Genomic DNA, 19,214 nt, shown 5'->3' on the forward strand with positions numbered 1-19,214 from the left:
AATCTTTGCATTGAAGGGATTCGTTTTCTCAGTCTTTTTTGTTGTCTTTTTCTTTCCTCGAAAGTTCTATAAAATTGCCTTCCAGTGAAATGAATATAAAATAGGAAATGGGCCATTTAGTGTGTTTCCTAGTGTAGGTGTAAGGCACAGTTTTTACTGAGTGTAACATATGGAACAATCCTGATCATGTCATTGGACTGATGATAAACGTGTTGCAATATGTGATAATAAGGGCTTAGTAACTGAGGAAAATATCCTTCTGGCCTAAAGAGATTTGTTCATATTGGAAACTTTATTTTCCCAGAAAAGATACAGATTTCTACTTATCAGAGAGGGAAAGAGGGCAAGAGAGAGAAACAGGCAAATATAACATCCTGCCATGCCATCTATGGGTTCCATTACAATAGAGTGCTTTTTATGTGTTTTCTTCTTAGAATAAAGCTTACTGAAACAATGAGGATCCTGTGTCCTATATCATGGGGCTTTATTTGCTTCATTGTCATTTATGAATACCCAAATGTTCCACAGGGAGAATTTTGTAAGCTAATTGGAACCAAAAGGCGGTTATAAGCAGTAAACTGTAATCAGTGTGCCAAAGATATTTTTTATCCACAATGAAAGTTAAATAACCTAGTAAATAGTTGTGATACTTCACACTTACAAATCATACATCTACATGATCTTTATTCTAAGGAGTGAAAATGTTTTTATATGCATTCTGATTAATTTACAGAAATCTCCATGAAGAAGGTAAATTATAACTGTGGTTTTTAAAGGGCCAAATTTATCATCCATCTATAGGACGGCATGTGCAGAATTAAAATCAGACTCTCTTCCAGACTTCTGGTCTCCTACTTTAGTTCTATATGTTAGAGCATCCTTTCTTTGCTTTAGGAGAGTCACTTGTAATTTTTTATACCTTTAAGGAAAACACATTTTTTTAAAGGCAGTTTAGTTCTGTTTTGGTAGAATAATCAGGAAACAAAACATTGCTTTACGTAGAAGTATTTGCTTTTTAAATTTTTTTTAACTCTTTGTCTCAAAGGAAAGAATAAAAAGTCAGAAAATAAGTTGAACTTAGGGAGAGTCTCAACAGGAGGGAAGCATTCCTACCCACACGGAGTCGCGAGGCAAGGAGACTGGGGTGGGGGAGGGGTGGGGTTGGCCCTGGACTTGGCCATGGGCAAAAAGGGGTTAAATCCCCCTTTACCACCGTCTGAGCCCTCAAGACACAGTGGTAGTGACTGCAGCAAGTTGACCCTTGTCTTAGTTTACCTTGTCAGAACTTTTCTTCCCACATGACTGCTGTATTTATTTGTGTTCAAACGAACAATCCAGGTGATTTTTTTTTTACAGGTGCATTTTTTCTCATTCTAACTCGGAAAAAAATTGGAGGGTTCAATTGAAGGGATCTTTTTCATAGGAGACATGTTTTCTCAAACCTTCAGTCGCTGACATATATTTTACCTTCTGCCTGAAATTTCCCCTCTACCCACATTCTCTTAGATAAATCCTTCTTTACCATCAAGACTCAATTTGGGGGGTCACATTATCTGAACCAAAAGGACTTCTATCTTGTAACTCATCATACTGTATCCTAATGGTTTATTCATCCGTCTCCCTGTCCAGTTAGAGCACTCCAGAAAGGTAAGAACCATGGCTTTCGCATCTTCATCTCTAATGCCTAGAATAAAAGAGGCATTCAGTCCATGGGTTTAAAATGAATAACTGGTTAGAGCTCCTATTTCCATAACACATATGTTATTTACAAGTTCTCAAATTCATTGTTTATTAACTCAAATTACACTTTATGCTGTTATTTGAAAAACCATAAAAGTATTCATTCATCTTGTCAGATTGAAATTTATCTTCGTTCTCTCAGAATAGTCTTAAAGCTATTTAACCTTGTGTCCTCAAGTTCTTTATCTATAAAATGGGGATTTTAATATTTAAATGACTCACAAGCATGTTGGTGTTATAAAAATCATAGGAAATAGGAAGTAAACTTGAAAGAAAATTGAAAAGGAGAAAAAGTATATTTTGGTGTAATTGTTAATGATTTTGAAAGATTTTGATTTGAAATATCATTGTTAATGATTTTGAAAGAGCTTCATTTTTCAGAAGTGGGAAAATGAGTATCAGTTTGGTTTCTAAAAAGCTTAAAATTTCATCTTCCCCACATTTAATATGAAGAGTCCTGCTAATATACACAGGCTCATAGAAGACCACTCTGCTCACCCAATTCTGATACCCAATTCTTGAAATTTCTTTAGTTAGATATTAAACTTTTTACTTCATAATTAGACATAAAATCACAAATGATAAATTCTGAAGGACACAGCTGACATAAACAGGATAAAATCATGAGCCCTTTCTTCACAGCAGGTTTGGACCAGGAAGGCCTTAGATACCTCAAGGAGAGTGGGAAGGAAACAGAGGGACAGGGGTTTACAGAAAAGAAACTTTGCTTAGGGAATGGTGTGCTTACTTGTGGGAACTGTTGACCTTTTGTGCTTAAGCCATCTGTCCTATAACACAGGACCTGACCCAGACACCCTCTGATGTCCAAAGAAGGGAGGTAAGTGGAGGGGAATTAGTGGCTCTTTCCTCCCAACAACATCTCTGCCTGCTACTTTAGTTGTCAAGTCACTTCAAAGCATTCTTTTCCTTTGCCCTAAATAAGGAGACTTTTCTGATTCCTTCTAGACCACACAAGAATATTAGCTACAATAGAATTTTCTAAAACTATGCATTTTTTTCTCCTGATCTAAAATTCGAGTGTCAGACTGCATCATCATCAGAGGCAAACAGAACACAAAAGAAATATTTCTGAAAGAATCGTATCTCTTTTGTTAAGAAAACTTGATTCCTGATACCAAAAGACTCATTGCTTTGGCGTTACAAACCAGAGAGTAAACATCTCTGGGAACTGTTTTTCCTAGGTGAGATTCCTACTCCAGGGCGTTTCTTTGTGAAATCTGAAACTTGGTTTTTATCATGACAGCGATACCTTTTTAGGCAGTACTGGAGCAGGTTCCAGGTGTTCCTCAGGTGATCTTGGCTTGGCTTCTACACTGCCTCTCACCACTTGCACATCCCTTGTGTAAACCTAGGAGAAACCAAGGCAGAATTGAAATTGTGCATTAGAAGATTAGAAGCTGTGTGAAAAGAGTAGAGGCTGATTTGGTATAAGTATGTCCTGTAATTATGAGATCTTAATTTTACAGGTGTTTACCTCAAAATATTGAGCTAAATCAGGGTCCCTAATTACAGGAAAGTAGATAAAGGCAGAATGTGGCTGTAATAGAACGAGAGAGGCCCGGGAGAGATGATTATGGAAGATAATAGACATTAGTAAAGGCCTATAAGAATCATTTTCCCTGGGTAACTGCCAACTGGCTTTGATTGAATAGATCATAAACTGAGTTTGCAGGAATGTTTCCAAGTGTACAGACTGTATTGTGGGAATTGGCAAACCTCCTGACAAAGTGGGTGAGGTCCTAATTGTTAACTCTCAAGACAGGCATTTTTGATTAACAGTTCTTACTGGTACTTTTCCCGTGTTTCCCATTATAACCTACATTTGGGACAGGGCAAAATGTAGGTTATAATATGACTAGATGAAGTCTCTGCTGTCTAAGTAGAAGTTCCAACAGTTAAAGTATTACCTCTTCTTTTCCAAATAGAGAGTAACATTATTAAGGAAAAAGTTCTGAGGAAATCTGTTCTGGTCCTTTTTCTTCTATTATTTTACCACCATATAAGCTATGTTCTGTCATAATTACTACAAGTTTGTGTCAAGCACAGAATACCTTCCATGGGCCATCAATCTGCAATTGATTTGATACTGTGAAGGGTTTCAATAGAGTGTGCACGTGTGCATACCCTTAAGGCTTTGGGCCAAGTAATTTATCAGATTATAACATATATTGAATTTTAATTATTCATGGTAATGTGAATTCCTAAAGAATGAATGAAGGAATGTCATTTCTAACAAGCCAATCCTGTGTACCCTGGAAAACGGAAGACTTCACACTGAGTTAGAATGAAAGTCATTAAGGACCTGAAATGTTCTTCTCTTCTATAAGTACAACCAGATTAAATTACTGACACGTAGTATCCGTAATTAAGAGTCTGTAGCTCAGATATTTCTTAGTAACAGTAACTGACCAGAGAACTGTAGGGACTTGGGAAACATGATCATATAAACAAAGAACTTTAGTAGTAAAAGAGACCTCAGAAATTCATGGTTCAAAGTCTGTCATTTTACAGGTGAGAATATTGAAGCCAAGAATGATTAAATGACTTACTGAAGCTCTGAAAGCCAGGAAGAGAATACTGGGTTCCTGATTCTCTATACCTATCAAATTATCAATATTACCACAAAAGTTTTATTTCTGATCCAAAATTCTATAAAACTCTATGGAAATAACCAAATCAAAAGCTAGTTAAGACATGATCTGAATGGGATCCTTGAAGATAGTAGCCATGTTATTCATTTGTAATCTCCTGGTACCTAGCATAGTGTAAATAAAGAAGCCAATACACTTTTCATTAAAATACTAATTCTGTCCTTAGTAGAAGAGTAATTTCTTTAAAAATGCCTAATGCTGCCATGAGCATATAATCTGTAAGGTGCTATTACTCAGAATACTTCCTTTGTGATTACTTAAAATTAAAATCACCAAGGATAGGAAAACATTCATCAATTGTCTGTTAGGAGTAGAAAAACAAATATCTATATTTTGGACCTTTGGTAATCCTGATTTATTTTGGGGACTATGTGGCCTCTCCCCAAATAGGATTTCTTCCAAGATGTGGTAGAACTGTGTTTTTCTTTCCAGATTTTGTACTGAGTAACCACTTAGGATTTGGCTTACCTACATGCAGATTGGTTTTTTGCTTGCTGATTTTTCTTTCATCAGTTATAAGATTTTGATTCAAGATTGCACTGTGTATAGTATAGTGTCTTAGCCAGTGAGAATCTGGAGAAAAAGCCTCAAGACACCCATAACTATAGAGTTCCCTTCCCTGCTGGAGAAATCCAAGAACCTCACAGAATACATTTTTTGGATAGCAAGAAAAATATACTGCAGTCTCAAGTCTCATTCTGCTTTTATATTCATCTCACATCTAATAAGTGTAGAAATACAGCTTATGGCTTTTTAGTGGGTTTTTCTTAGCGTACATTTCACAATTCTTTTCTTTTTTAGTTTTTGATACTTGTCTGCCAAAATTTCAGATATAGTAAACATAAACTGTTTTGTGTGCATTGGAAAAACCATCAAATATAAAAGAGGCCTTTGTCACATATTTTGATGACTCGATGCAATTATAAACCTTTACAAAGTGAAGATAAATTTAATTTCAAAGATCCTAGATCAAGATGCAAGTTTTTTTTAGAGTTATTCAGAATTCTAAGCTTATGACAGCCACTTACCTACAGATGAACTATACCAGGAATGTGAGTTTCATACAGCCTTCTGAAAAACCTTGTGTTTACTGTTTATACATTGGACAAAAGTTAAAGACCCTGTTCTCTTTTGACTGAGAAATGGTAAAAGCACATGGTTTATGGTTTTGTTCCTTTGTGTGTGTGTGCATGAATATTTTGGAATTCACTGTTAGGACCATTCAGTATAACCATATGCAATTATGTCTGGCAAATTTTCATGGTGTTCACGAGTAGAAAAATGTGTTTCTTACCTTACTCAACATACAAGAAGCAATTAACAATGAAAAAAATGTGTGTACTAGCAAGAAAGCATTGAGATAAAGAAATGGACTGTCTGCAATGCAATTAATTCCTATTCAGGTGAAACATATGAGAGCCTGTTACTTGTGGCTTAGCAAACTTGCATAAATATAAATAAGAAAGATGGTGGGATTATACGCAGAACCAGGTATTTCTATTTTAATGACATGTGAATAGGCCAACCAAAAAAAATGAAAATTTAGGAGTAAAAAAAATTGAGATAAATCAAAAAGCAATATTGTAGGAAAAAACAAAGAATAGGGATTTTTTGGCATTTACCAAGTGCTTTCACATATGTTAATTCTTTGATCCTTGTAACACCCTGGTGAGGTCTGTGTGGCAGATCTTATCCTCTTCCTTATCATTGAGGCTTGCCTGCAGTTGCACAGATTTTTATAGCAGAGCTGGGAAGAGAATGAGCTCTTCTGATGCCACATCCCTGCTGTCTGATACTGCCTTTTTCTGTTTTCCAACAACTAACACTGATGTATATCTAACTGATGACACTGGTTACAGTGTGGCTGCAACTATGATCAGAGATCATTCCTTACCAAAGGCCAATTTCAGACAGGTTCTTTGTCGTGGTCTTCTCTCCTTTTCTGGTCCTTTGGTTCCATTTCACGTACTCACAAAAAGTGAAGAATAAAAAAAAAAAGAAGCCGGTCAGAATAATTCCCAAAGTAGTGCTTGCTAAAAGCTATCCATCCATTCAGTCAATTAATTTGTATATTCACTTGTATTCCCATAATTCATGGCCACCCTGTACATCTCCCCTCCGCCACCCCCCATGGCAGTGTATTTCTGACAGTGAGAGAGTGACTGGCCAGAGTGACAGTTGCTCTGGCCCTTACCCATGTGTGATAAATCGCTTAGTAATCTCCACAGCACCATCATGCATACATTGAAAGTGTTTAGGGCATTGTAACTTGGGAGAACTTCCAATCTTTCATAAATAACCATTAATCTGTCCCTTTCACATTCAGCTTTCCACATCTGTTTCAAATTGTTCAGTGCTATTCCAGGAGTGCATTAAAGCTCCAGTGCAGGTGGTATTAAGGGGATAAATGAGCCACAGGGAAAAGACACTCTGTATTTTTCTTAAAGCAATTTTTTCTCCTTTGTACAAAGTTAGGAGCCAAGCAATTTACGATTAAGATTTTTGGAGGTTATTTTCTATCATTTGCAGCCATCCTTGTTTATGAGTTTAAAAATGCAGCTTTAGCTCTGCCATTCTAGCATACATTAATGCTTTTCTCCATATAGGTAGATTGTAAATATCATTTCTACCAGCATTTCTAAGTAGTTTTAATTCATTATGAGTCCCTGTAGTTTCCTATTGAAGAAAAATGAAAAATCGTTATAACCAAAGGTCAGTTAGGAATAAATGTCTGAATATGCATTTATATTTGTGACATTCAGGAATTTCAGAGATAGTTGTCGATTTTCTGTTTGATTCATTTTTATACAGGAAGCAACTTGCTTTTCAGGAAAAAAGGGATTATTTTATGAATTATAATTTAATATTGTTTTATGTCTGCAACATTTAATGAAAGCTATAAAGGTGCAACTTTTCTTACCATATACAGCCCATAACCTATTCTCTCAGGTACTTTCCAAAGAGAATATTTTCATAATGACCCAAACTATACTGTTAGATTTACAAAAGTCCCATCACATAACGTAGAGAATGCCCTGTAGACTAAATGCATATGAAGATAGCACAGTATGGTACATCAGATGACACATAACTGTAAATGTTTTCAAGTTGACCTTGAAGATGTTAAGGGACTCACAAAAACAAACATCAGACAGGAGGATAACGAAAAGAAGACTCCCTATTTCTGGCATTTGTAATAGGCATAAAAGGAATGACAAGTTGATTATCTGACCCGGAATAAAATGCCCACACAGGAAAAGTAAAGAAAAAGGAAATTCAGCTACATGTCTCTTATCAAGGTTAGTAAAAATTTCATAAATAGATCACATAAAGTGTACAAAATCATTGCCTTTGAAAATGGTTGATTTCATAGCTACAGTCTGCAGTTCCATCCATGCGTAGGAGATTGATAGCTGCTCCGCCCATTAGTATTAATGAGTGATCAATGCACAGCACACACACAAACACCAGGGAACCAAAGACACCCCACCTACACACTACTTTGTTTTTTAATCTTCCAAATGTTGTAGGATGGCTACTGCCTTATAAGTGGAAAATCATTAAGTATAGCACATATTATTTCCCATAGCTGAAACTGACATCTCATAGAAATTAGTGAGGAAATGTGACCTTATTCATCTATCTGTCTGTTATGTTAAATTCTTTCTCACCTCTTTGTCATCTAAGGGATGCCTGTGACCATTAAGGAAATGTAGCCTGCACTGCTAGGACATTTCATTAAGGAAAAAATTCAGAATGCTGTTAGTAGTCTGCTTAGTGAGAAAAATTCCTTCTCCTGGGAGTTCTCCAATAGTGTTAAATGCACTGTCACAGAATATCACTGCTTTTCCCGAACTCTGCATTCAATAGAGTAAGACCTTTTGTTCTTTTTCTGATGAAGGATAGGAATTGACAGTTCACCGTTCTTATAATTGCCAAAGTTTTCCAATTTGTTGATACATCTTCAAATATAGGTTTTAAAAAACCATTGTAAAGCTCTTGCTTAGGCCTTTCCCCTGAAAAACAGACTTACCTCCTTTGGTGTACTCTCAGAGGTCTTATTTTACTTTAAAACAATCACCCTTTTCACTTATGAGCCTCGGTCAGTACATGGTTCCCACCTGCACACCCTTATATTTTCTACTCAGGTAGCATCGTGGTGCATTTATATTTATATAAGGGTCTAGCTAGTCATATAGTCCCCAAATATTATACTTACTTGTATCTCAGTGTCATGCTTAAAATAAAGCACCAAAAAGCACTCAGTAAATACAGTTGAATGAAAGGAACATTTCCTTCCAACCTTATAGTTACTGTGCTGCCATCACACTCTAGTGTCTGATTCTCCTCCCTCCTGGTGGTTCCTTCCTGCCTTCTAATTAGACTAATTTCTCTAAGTATTGTTTTCTTCTGTCTACATTTCCTTCCACAACGTTATTGCTCCTGTGATTTCAAGGTTCCCCTCTATATGACTGCCATCTAAATCTGTGTTATCTGGATGGATCACCTCCATCCTTGACTTTTCCCCCAATCTTTAACTCCCATAGTCTTCTCTTCCCATATCTAATCCATAGGCAGGTCCCAAACACTGTAGTTAAATGATGTCTCTAGCACCTGTTTCCCTTCCTCCAGACCTCCTTCCCTTTCTATGACACCATTTCTTTAATGTTATTCTCACCTATAAAGTCATGCCCATCTACAAGCCAGCTTGCATACTGATGCCAGGTTAGTTCTTCTAAAATATAATATAACCCCTTTATTGAAACCCCATGGCCAATGATAAATTCAGATATCATTGTCAAACTGGTTCCTTAGTACCTTTTAGCTTTCTTTCTACTGTGCCCTTTTATGAGTCTTACACTGTAGCGAGAAGCAGTGCAAAACTCTGAAGTTAGAACAATTGAATTTGAATTCTGGTTCTGTCACTTACTGGCTCTGTGATCATGGTCAAATCACTTAACTCCTCTATGTCTCATTTTTCTCACCTTTAAAATAGGGATAGTAGTTGGACCTACGACAAAGGATTATTATAAGGATTAAATGAAACACTCAGGGCAGTGTCTAGCATACAGTTAGGGGTACAATAAGTGTTACTCATTATTAGACTCCATTTAAAGGGAACGATTTGCATTTCCCATGCACATCCTGTAATTTCCTAGCCCCATGCCTTTCTCTTGATGTATTTTGTTTTCAGAATGTTCTCCATTTCCATCTCTATTTGTTTAAACCCTGCACATTTTACATTCATGTGCCCCCTCTTCCATGTAGCTTTCTGGCAAAACCCCAATACTCAGTTTAGCTTTTGAATTTCCATAGCATCTCCTGTACCTCTTTCAGTATTTAGCCCTTTCTATTTTGTATTATATTTAGGTGTATACATATCTTCTGAAAATACAGGGGAAAACAAGAACTGTTTTATGAATTTTTGCATTTTTCTCAGTGTCTAACCAAACATGAGATACTGTATTTGTTGACTAAATGAATGAATACCCCTCTTGTTCACTTACCTTTTCCCTAATATGCAAGTGCAATGTGGTTTGAGAACCTGGCCAAAATTATTATCTTCTCCTTGCCTGGTTACGTAATTGATCTCCTTCTATCCTAACCCCACCCTTTCCTCTTCTCTTTTTTCCCCCCTTTTCCCCATACCTCTGACTCTTCCCCCTTTTCTGCTCCACTTACCTTCTCTCTCTCCCACTCTACCCTCCCCCGTCTTCCCTTTTCTCCTCGTCTTCCTCCTCATCATTGTCTTGAATTCTAGATTCCCACTTTTTAAAATGTCCTCCACAAACTCATAGCCAAGATCTGTGGGAACAAAGCGATACTACTTCAAGAGGGAGATGTTTTCTGATCGTTTTTTGTTACTCTCTTTGTCAAAAATAATAGAGCATGTAGCATTCAATTATAATGCAACTTATTCATCTGAGCTACTGAGAAGCAAGCAATGGTTAAATGGCAAATAAAAACAAGCCCAATATCTGGACAAGGAGAAATAATCTCACAAGAACTTTTTAATTACATGTGCTTATTGTTGCCATATGTTTTTTTTGTTTGTTTTTGCGGTACGCGGGTCTCTCACTGTTGTGGCCTCTCCCGTCGCGGAGCACAGGCTCCGGACGCGCAGGCTCAGGGGCCATGGCTCACGGGCCCAGCCGCACAGCGGCATGTGGGATCTTCCCGGACCGGGGCACGAACCCGTGTGCCCTGCATCGGCAGGCGGACTCTCAACCACTGCACCACCAGGGAAGCCCTGTTGCAGTATGTTTTGAGTACAGTTTGTCTTTCTAGAAAAGGGAAACAATTGTGTCATGAGATTGTTTTAAAGAGGAATTTGACCAAAGGTCTCCAAGAATAAATTCGTTTCTTATTGTTAATTTCTTCCCTCTTTTCTCATTTACAATGGCGTTTTGAGTCCTAATCCTTTCTTCCAACATCTTAACTGTCCCTTTCCCTTAATCAATATCCTGTTTCTTTCTCCTAAATTTGAAAATCATCTAAAATGTCATATTATGTTCTGTTTTCCATTTCCACATGTCTTGAAATGTCTCATCCTGTTGGAGGAACATTCTCATGAGTTCTGTTAGGGATACCGATATCCTAATTAATTATGAGCTTACACAAAACCAATGTGATCTACTTGTATTTATGAATATAAATTTGAAAGATATAGTATGCTATTATCTCTATTATAGGATTGAGGGGTGTGAAGTTAACAAAATTGAATGAATGGTAGATTGGAAAGTCAAACTTGAATTCTTATTTTATAATCGTGATATGAAGCCATATGTAAAGTTTAACAATTTTAAAACCTTTCTGCTTATGCTTCCCTTCCTGAGCCATAGTCAGTTAATGCTTAGGACTGGATACAATGTGGAAGTAATTCTGAGGATCCCAACTGACAACATTATGCATCTACTGCTATGGGATCATCATTATAGTAAATTTGTTCTCAAAACTGGCATCTTTTTTTCTAATTTAGGGTAGAAATTTAACATCTGGAGAGGTTGGATTTTTTCCGAGTGATGCTGTCAAGCCTTGCCCATGTGTGAGTATTTTATTTCTTTCTACTTTGTTTTTTGATGCTATAATGAATTGTCAAGAAAGTACAAAGGATACTGGTCTGGCCCCTCATTAATTCTATTAATATTTTCTTATTAATAACATATTCCAAGATTATGATGATTCCATTGTCAGGAAATATTTTTAAATGTTAAGGGAAGGGGCTTCCCTGGTGGTGCAGTGGTTGAGAGTCCGCCTGCCGATGCAGGGGACACAGGTTCGTGCCCCGGTCCGGGAAGATCCCACATGCCACGGAGCAGCTGGGTCCGTGAGCCATGGCCGCTGAGCCTGCGCGTCCGGAGCCTATGCTCTGCAACAGGAGAGGCCACAACAGTGAGAGGCCCGCTACCGCAAAAAAGAACAATGTTAAGGGAATACATGCAACAGGAAAATTTTACTTAGTATAATTTACAAAATTAACATTTTTATAAGGTTTTAGAAGGAATAAACTAAAGCTACTGATCAGATGTATTGTACAAACTTCCCTTTTCCCTCTGAGGTAAGAATGGTATGGTCTAATATATTTCCAGTCACTTTGGGTTACAGAGAGATTGCACTTCAACTAGTGTGTTTGAAAGCCTGCTAGAAAGCATGAATGTCCGCAGATTCTTCAGTCAAATCTCTTAATATATTTTTCTGTGCTTTAGTTTGTCATAACTGTTTATTTAGTGTCGTAATGACATTTTCTGAAAACATCAAACACGTTAGGCAGATACAAGAAGAATGAATATTTACTCAAATATTATTATGGATGACTATAACATAAAATATACTCTCTGATGCTTTATGAAATTTATAAATTTCTGTTTAGGGTGATGTTATTTTATCATCGTAATTTGGTGTTTGGGGTGGATTTTTCTGTGACACTTTTCAAGTTCTTAACTCTAATTAAAGGAAATTATTTTACTAATACAATGGAATTATTGGTTTGTGGGGGAAAAAACCTTCTTAAACTATTCTGCTTGCCTTATTTCAGTCCTTCCCAGTTTTCTAAACTGAACATTCTTTTTAATATTATAAATGGGAATGTCTGCCATCCTTAACCTCAGATGTAGTCTGAAGAATAATTTACTCCACTCATTCAAGCTTAATTAATTTCAAAAGCAAAGGGAATCAAAAAAAAAAAGCTCTTGCTATTTCTGTTGGTTCTATGATCTAATGCCACATATTATTCAGGTTATGTTGTAATCTTGAAAACAATTATTGAAATTTCATACCACTCTCATTTAATTAGATAAGCAAAAATGATTCTTTAGCTAGTTTTCTGTCATTTATATGAATAAGATTAAGGCTTCCTATGCTTAAAGAACTGATATTTATATGTAGGCACATAGCAGAAAATTAACATTAAGATTTTGGGAACCTAGCACAGGGAGCCCAGCTTGGTGTTCTGTGATGACCTAGATGGGTGGGATGGGGGGAGTAGGGGAGGGAGGCCCAAAAGTGAGGGGATATATGTATACATATAGCTGATCCACTTCATTGTACAGCAAAAATTAACAACACTGTAAAGCAATTATACTCCAATAAAAAAAACTATTAAGCATTTCATGTACCATGTACTGTTTTCTTTTCACAGCTCCTTGAATATAGCATAGAATGAGCATTTGAAGTTTTATTTTAGGAATAGTATGGCACACAGTAGGTATTTAATAAATTTTTGTTGTATGAATGAACAAAGAAGTGAAAAAGCAAACAAAAGTTCCTAACTAAATGTAGGTAATTAACAATGGCAGATATTAATTAAATCAGCTTATAGGATAATACTGAATGATATTTTGTGATCTGGTTAGTTACTAGAAAAAGAAATGTGCTTACAATTTTAGCTAATAAAGAGTTGTAGAGGAACACATAATTATGGGTAGGACTACCAACTAAATATGATTGTTTTTATAGCTTAAAGTTAATAAATAGCTATTAAATTTTTACTGCTTTATTTAATGAAATTATAGATTCATTTGTTGGTTGTAGGTTAAGTTAGGTGAATGAAGCTAAGCAGAAGGAGGAAAAACACAGGAGACAATTTCATTTCTGGCAATATGGTTACTGGAGGGAAAGCCTAGAGCTAAAGCACAGTGCAAACTTGGGTGTCTCTCTGTGAATTGCAGAGCCCTCAGTGGGTGAACAAGAAGAAAACTATCCCACAGGAGAAGATATGCCTATCTTTGTCTTGGATCTTGGTGGGGAACAGAAAAAAAAGTCTCTCTCCCCTAAGAATTCTTAACTTTAGATCCAAAAACCACCCACATGGGGGGTTGGAATTCATACTAGCTTTGTGACCTAAATAATACTAAGCTAGAAACATAGTAGAACATACATATCAATAATTACCTTAAACATAAATGAAGTAAATGTTGCAAACAAAAGACACAGACTGGCTGAATGGATACAGAAACAAGATCCATATATATGCTGTCTACAATAGAACCACTTCAGATCTAGGGGACACATACAGACTGAAAGTAAGGGGACTGAAAAAGGTATTTCATGAAAATGGAAATCAAAAGAAAGCTGGAGTAGCAATACTCATATAAAACAAAATAGACTTTAAAGACTATTACAAGAGACAAAGAAGGACACTACATAATGAGCAAGGATCAATCCAAGAAGAAGATATAACAATTATAAATATATATATATATATATATACCCAAATATATGAGGCAAATATTAATAGCTATAAAAGGAGAAATCAACAGTAACACAATAATAGGGGAGGACTTTAACACCCCACTTTCGATAGTGGACAGATCATTCAGACAGAAAATCAATAAGGAAACACAGGTCTTAAATGACACATTAGACCAGATGGACTTAATTGATATTAAAGAGCATTCCATCCAAAAGCAGCAGAATACACATTCTTCTCAAGTGCACATGGAACATTCTCCAGGATTGATCACCTGCTGGGCCACAAAGTGAGCCTCAGTAAATTTAAGAAAATTGAAATCACATCAAGCATCTTTTCCAACCACAACACTATGAGATTAGAAATCAACTACAAGGAAAAAAACTGTAAAAAACCATGAAGTAAACAATATGCTACTAAACAACCAATGGATCACTGAAGAAATCAAAGAGGAAATCAAAAAATACCAAGAGACAGATAAAAATGAAAGCACGATGATCCAAAACCTATGGGACACAGCAAAAGCAGTTCTAAGAGGAAAGTTTATAGCAATACAGTCTTACCTCAGGAAACAAGAAAAATCTCAAATAAACACACTAAGCTTACACCTAGAGCAACTAGAGAGAGAAGAACAAACAAAACCCAAAGTTCATAGAAAGAAAGAAATCCTAAAGATCAGAGCAGAAATAAATGCAATAGAGATAAAAAACAATAATAAAGATCAATGAAGCTATAAGCTGATTCTGTGAAAAGTTAAACAAAATAGATAAACCTTTAGCAAGACTCATCAAGAAAAAAGGGAAGGGGCTCAGATCAATAAAATTACAAATGAAAAAGAAGTTACAACTGACACCACAGAAATACAAAGCATCATGAGAGACTACTATAAGCAACTATATGCCAATAAAACGGATAATCTAGAAGAAATGGACAAATCCTTAGAAAGCTACAATCTCCCAAGACTGAACCATGAGGAAATAGAAAATACGAAAGGACCAGTGTGGATGCCTTCTATGTAATAAAGGCCATATGTGACAGCTAGCATCATTACTCAATGAGGAAAAGCTGAAAGCATTCCCTCTAAGATAAGGAACAAGACAAGGATATCCACTCTTGCCACTTTTATTCAACATAGTTTTGGAAATCCTAGCCACAGCAATGAGAGAGGAAAAATAAAATGAATCCAAATTGGAAAGGAAGAAGTAAAACTGTCACCGTTTGCAGATGGCGTCATACTATACATGGAAAATCCTAAAGGTGCTACCAGAGAACTACTACAACTCATCAATGAATTCAGTAAAGTTGCAGGATACAAAATTAATACACAGAAATCTGTTGCATTTCTATACACTAACAACAAAAGATCAGAAAAAGAAATTAAAGAAACAATGCCATTTACCATCGCATCAAAAATAATAAAATACCTAGGAATAAACCTACCTAAGGAGGCAAAAGACGTGTACTCTGAAAACTATAAGACACTGATGAAAGAAATCAAAGATGACACAAACAGATGGAGAGACATACCATGTTCTTGGATTGGAAGAATCAATATTGTCAAAATGACTATACTACCCAAGGCAATCTACAGATTCAGTGCAATCCCTATCAAATTACCAATGGCATTTTTCACAGAACTAGAACAAAATTTTTTTTAATTTGTATGGAGATACAAAAGACCCCAAATAGCCAAAGCAATCTTGAGAAGAAAAACGGAGCTGGAAGAATCAGGCTCCTTAACTTCAGGCTATACTATAAAGCTACAGTCATCAAAAGAGTATGGTACTAGCACAAAAACAGAAATATAGATCAATGGAATAGTATAGAAAGCCCAGAAGTAAACCCACATTCCTATGGTCAATTAGTCTATGACAAAGGAGGTAAGACCATAGAGTGGAGAAAAGACAGTCTCTTCAATAAATGGTGCTGGGATAACTGGACAGCTACATGTAAAAAAATGAAATTAGAACATTCTTTAATGCCATTTACAAAAATAAACTCAAAATGGATCAAAGACCTAAATGTAATACTGGATAGTATAAAACTCTTAGAGGAAAATACAGGCAGAACACTCTTTGACATAAATTGCAGCAATATCTTTTTCAATCCATCTTTTAGAGTAATAGAAATAAAAACAAAAATAAACAAATGTGACCTAGTTAAACTCAAAATCTTCTGCACAGCAAAGGAAACCATAAGCAAAACAAAAAGACAACCCACAGAATGGGAGAAAATATTTGCAAATGATGCAACCGATAAGGGATTAGTCTCCAAAATAAACACTTTATGCAGCTCAATTAAAAAAAAAAAAAAACAAATCACCCAATCAAAAAACGGGCAGAAGACCTAAATAGACATTTCTCCAAAGAAGATACACAGATGGCCAAGAGGTACATCCAAAGATGCTCAACATCAGTAATTATTAGAGAAATGCAAATCAAAACTACAATGAGACATCACCTCACACCAGTCAGAATGGCCATCATCAAAAAGTCTACAAACAATAAATGCTGGAAGGGGTGTGGAGAAAAGGGAACCCTCCTACACTCTTGGTGGGAATGTAAATTGGTACATCCACTATGGAGAACAGTATGGAGGTTCCTTAAAAAGCTAGAAATAGAGCTACCATATGATCCAGCAATCCCACTCCTGAGCACATATCCAGAGAAAACCATGGTTCAAAAGGATACATGCACCCCAATATTCATTGTTGCAATATTTACAATAGCCAAGACATGGAGGCAACCTAAATGTCCACTGACAGATGAATGGATAAAGAAGATGTGGTATATATATACAATGGAATATTACTCAGCTATTAAAAACAATGAAATAATGCCATTTGCAGCAACATGGATGGACCTGGAGATTATCATACTAAGTGAAGTAAAACAGAGAAAGACAAATATTATATGATATCGCTTATATGCAGAATCTAAAAAAATGATACAAATGAACTTATTTACAAAACAGAAACAGTCTCACAGAGGTAGAGGATGAATTTATGGTTACCGGGGGGAGCGGTGCGGGGGAGGCATAGATTGGGAGTTTGGAATTGACATTTACACACTGCTATATTTAAAACAGAAAACCAACATGGACCTACTGTATAACATAGGGAACTCTACTCAACATTCTGTAATAACCTAAATGGGGAAAGAACTTGTATATGTATATGATGTATATGTATATGTATAACTGAATCACTCTGCTGTATACCTGAAACTAATGCAACATTGCTAGTCAGCAATACTCCAATATAAAATAAAATTTTTAAAAAGAAACATAGTATAAAATGATGCCACATTGATTGTGTTCCCAGTGCAAGTACAGATTCTCTCTAGATTGGCGCCTCAAAGGATTTCTACTGATAAAGTCCCAGAGATTATAAATTCACAATTTGGAATAATTATATTTATGAGGAAACAAACCCACCTTAAGCAAAAGTCAGCAGAGACAATAAAATGCAGAATTAGACCCACAAAGACAACAGGTAGTGGAATTATCAGATACTAAGTTCAAAATTGTATGTTTAATATGGTTGAAGAAATAAAAGGGGGAATAAAAGTCTAAAAGGAAAACAAGTCACTCTCGTTTGGGCATATTTCAAAAAGAATCAGATATAGCAATTGAAGTGAGGAACAATGGAAACATTACATGATGTATGAGACCCAGCTGGGCAGAAAATTGGAAGAAAAATCTGAATAAATTTCTCAGTGAATAGTCCAGAAAGATTAAGAGATAGAGAATGTAAGAGAATGGAATGATAAAGTTCAAATACATCTATTGAGAGAGAGAATATAGATAATTGTGGGAAAGCAATGTTCAAATGATGGCTGAGAATTTTCCAGAATTTATGATAAAACTAATCTTAATAGTCAAGAAGAATATATTAAACTTAATCAATACCTAGATACATTTTAGTGAAACTGCAGAACATCAAAGACAAAGAGAAAATATTAAAACCAACCTGAGAGAAAATACAGATTACCTATAAAGGGTTGATGATTAGACATATAGCTAACAACAGCAATAATGGAAACAATAGGAGTTTCCACTTCTGGTCATTGTCAAGTAGCTCCTATTGGACCAAGCCTCCCACAGAAAATAACTACAAACTCTGGACAAAATACTTTTTACAAAAACAACTATCTGAACATACTGGCTAGGAGAGGACTTGACATTCAGAAGAAGGATGATACTAGGTGAGTTTCCTGGCTTTAAGGCTAGCTTAAGGAAAAACACTGGGCTGCACCATGCAGGGTGGCTGAAATACAGATAGAAACCTCACAGTATTACTGGCTTGAAGGGCAGAATATGGAGTTTGAAGCAAACACAATCTGGAAAGGGAGATAAGAAATCTTAGAAAGGAAAGAAGAGTGAGGGAGAACCTCAAATTCTGTGTATAAACATTGCCTCAGTCTCTGAGTGGTGCAGACTTCAAGTAGCTGAGCTTAGGCTAAAAGAACTTAACGAAGTATTCAGTTGCCCCTTACCACAGGGAAGACAGAGTTTGCAGTTGGAGTTCAAACAAGTTAACTGCCTGCTCTAAGAAAAACCACACTCTTTGTAGGAGCATAACTGAATCCAGGGCCTCTACAGCATATCATTCAAATCGTCCAAGAGGCCATCTAAAATCACTCAGTACACAAAAAAACAGGAAAACGTGAACCACACTCAAAAGAAAAGACAATTAAAGGATAACAACCCTCAGATGTCCCAAATGATAGAATTTGCAAGAAAGGATTTTTAAAGTAGCTATTATAACCGTGCTCAAGGACATAAATAAAGGAAAATACAGTTGACCCCTGAAACATGCAGGGATTAGGGTGCTGACCCTCCAAGCAGTGGAAAATTCACCTATAACTTATAGTCGCCCCTCTATATTCACAGTTCCTCCATATCTGTGGTTTCACATTCATAGATTCAATCAAATGCAGATTGTGTTGTATTGTAGTATTTACTATTGAAAAAAATCCACGTATAAGTGCACCCATGCAATTCAAACCCGTTTTGTTCAAGGGTTAACTGTATGTTCATAATGAATGAACAGGAAACCTCAGCAGAGAAATAAGAACTATAAAAAAGAACTGAATGGGAATTCTATACAATGA

The 19,214-nt window shown here is 36.1% G+C and overlaps 1 protein-coding gene across 8 annotated transcripts in view; it reads left to right on the forward strand.

Moving 5' to 3' along the window:
• The window catches only part of VAV3 (vav guanine nucleotide exchange factor 3), a 395,385-nt gene that overhangs the window by 333,560 nt on the left and 42,611 nt on the right, over positions 1-19,214 (forward strand). For 5 of the 8 annotated variants that reach the window (XM_049700676.1, XM_004263108.3, XM_033434205.2 and 2 more), the window contains one exon: positions 11,392-11,457. The exons of 2 other annotated variants lie outside the window; for them this stretch is intronic. In XM_049700676.1, the coding sequence (XP_049556633.1) occupies positions 11,392-11,457 (66 nt within the window). Of the gene's footprint in view, positions 1-7,520; positions 7,712-11,391; positions 11,461-19,214 lie in introns of those variants that run through there. One more of the 8 variants, XR_004485033.2, reaches the window with a different exon arrangement.

This window comes from Orcinus orca, chromosome 1, assembly GCF_937001465.1.
Source record: "Orcinus orca chromosome 1, mOrcOrc1.1, whole genome shotgun sequence".
NCBI classification, from domain to species: Eukaryota; Metazoa; Chordata; class Mammalia; order Artiodactyla; family Delphinidae; genus Orcinus; species Orcinus orca.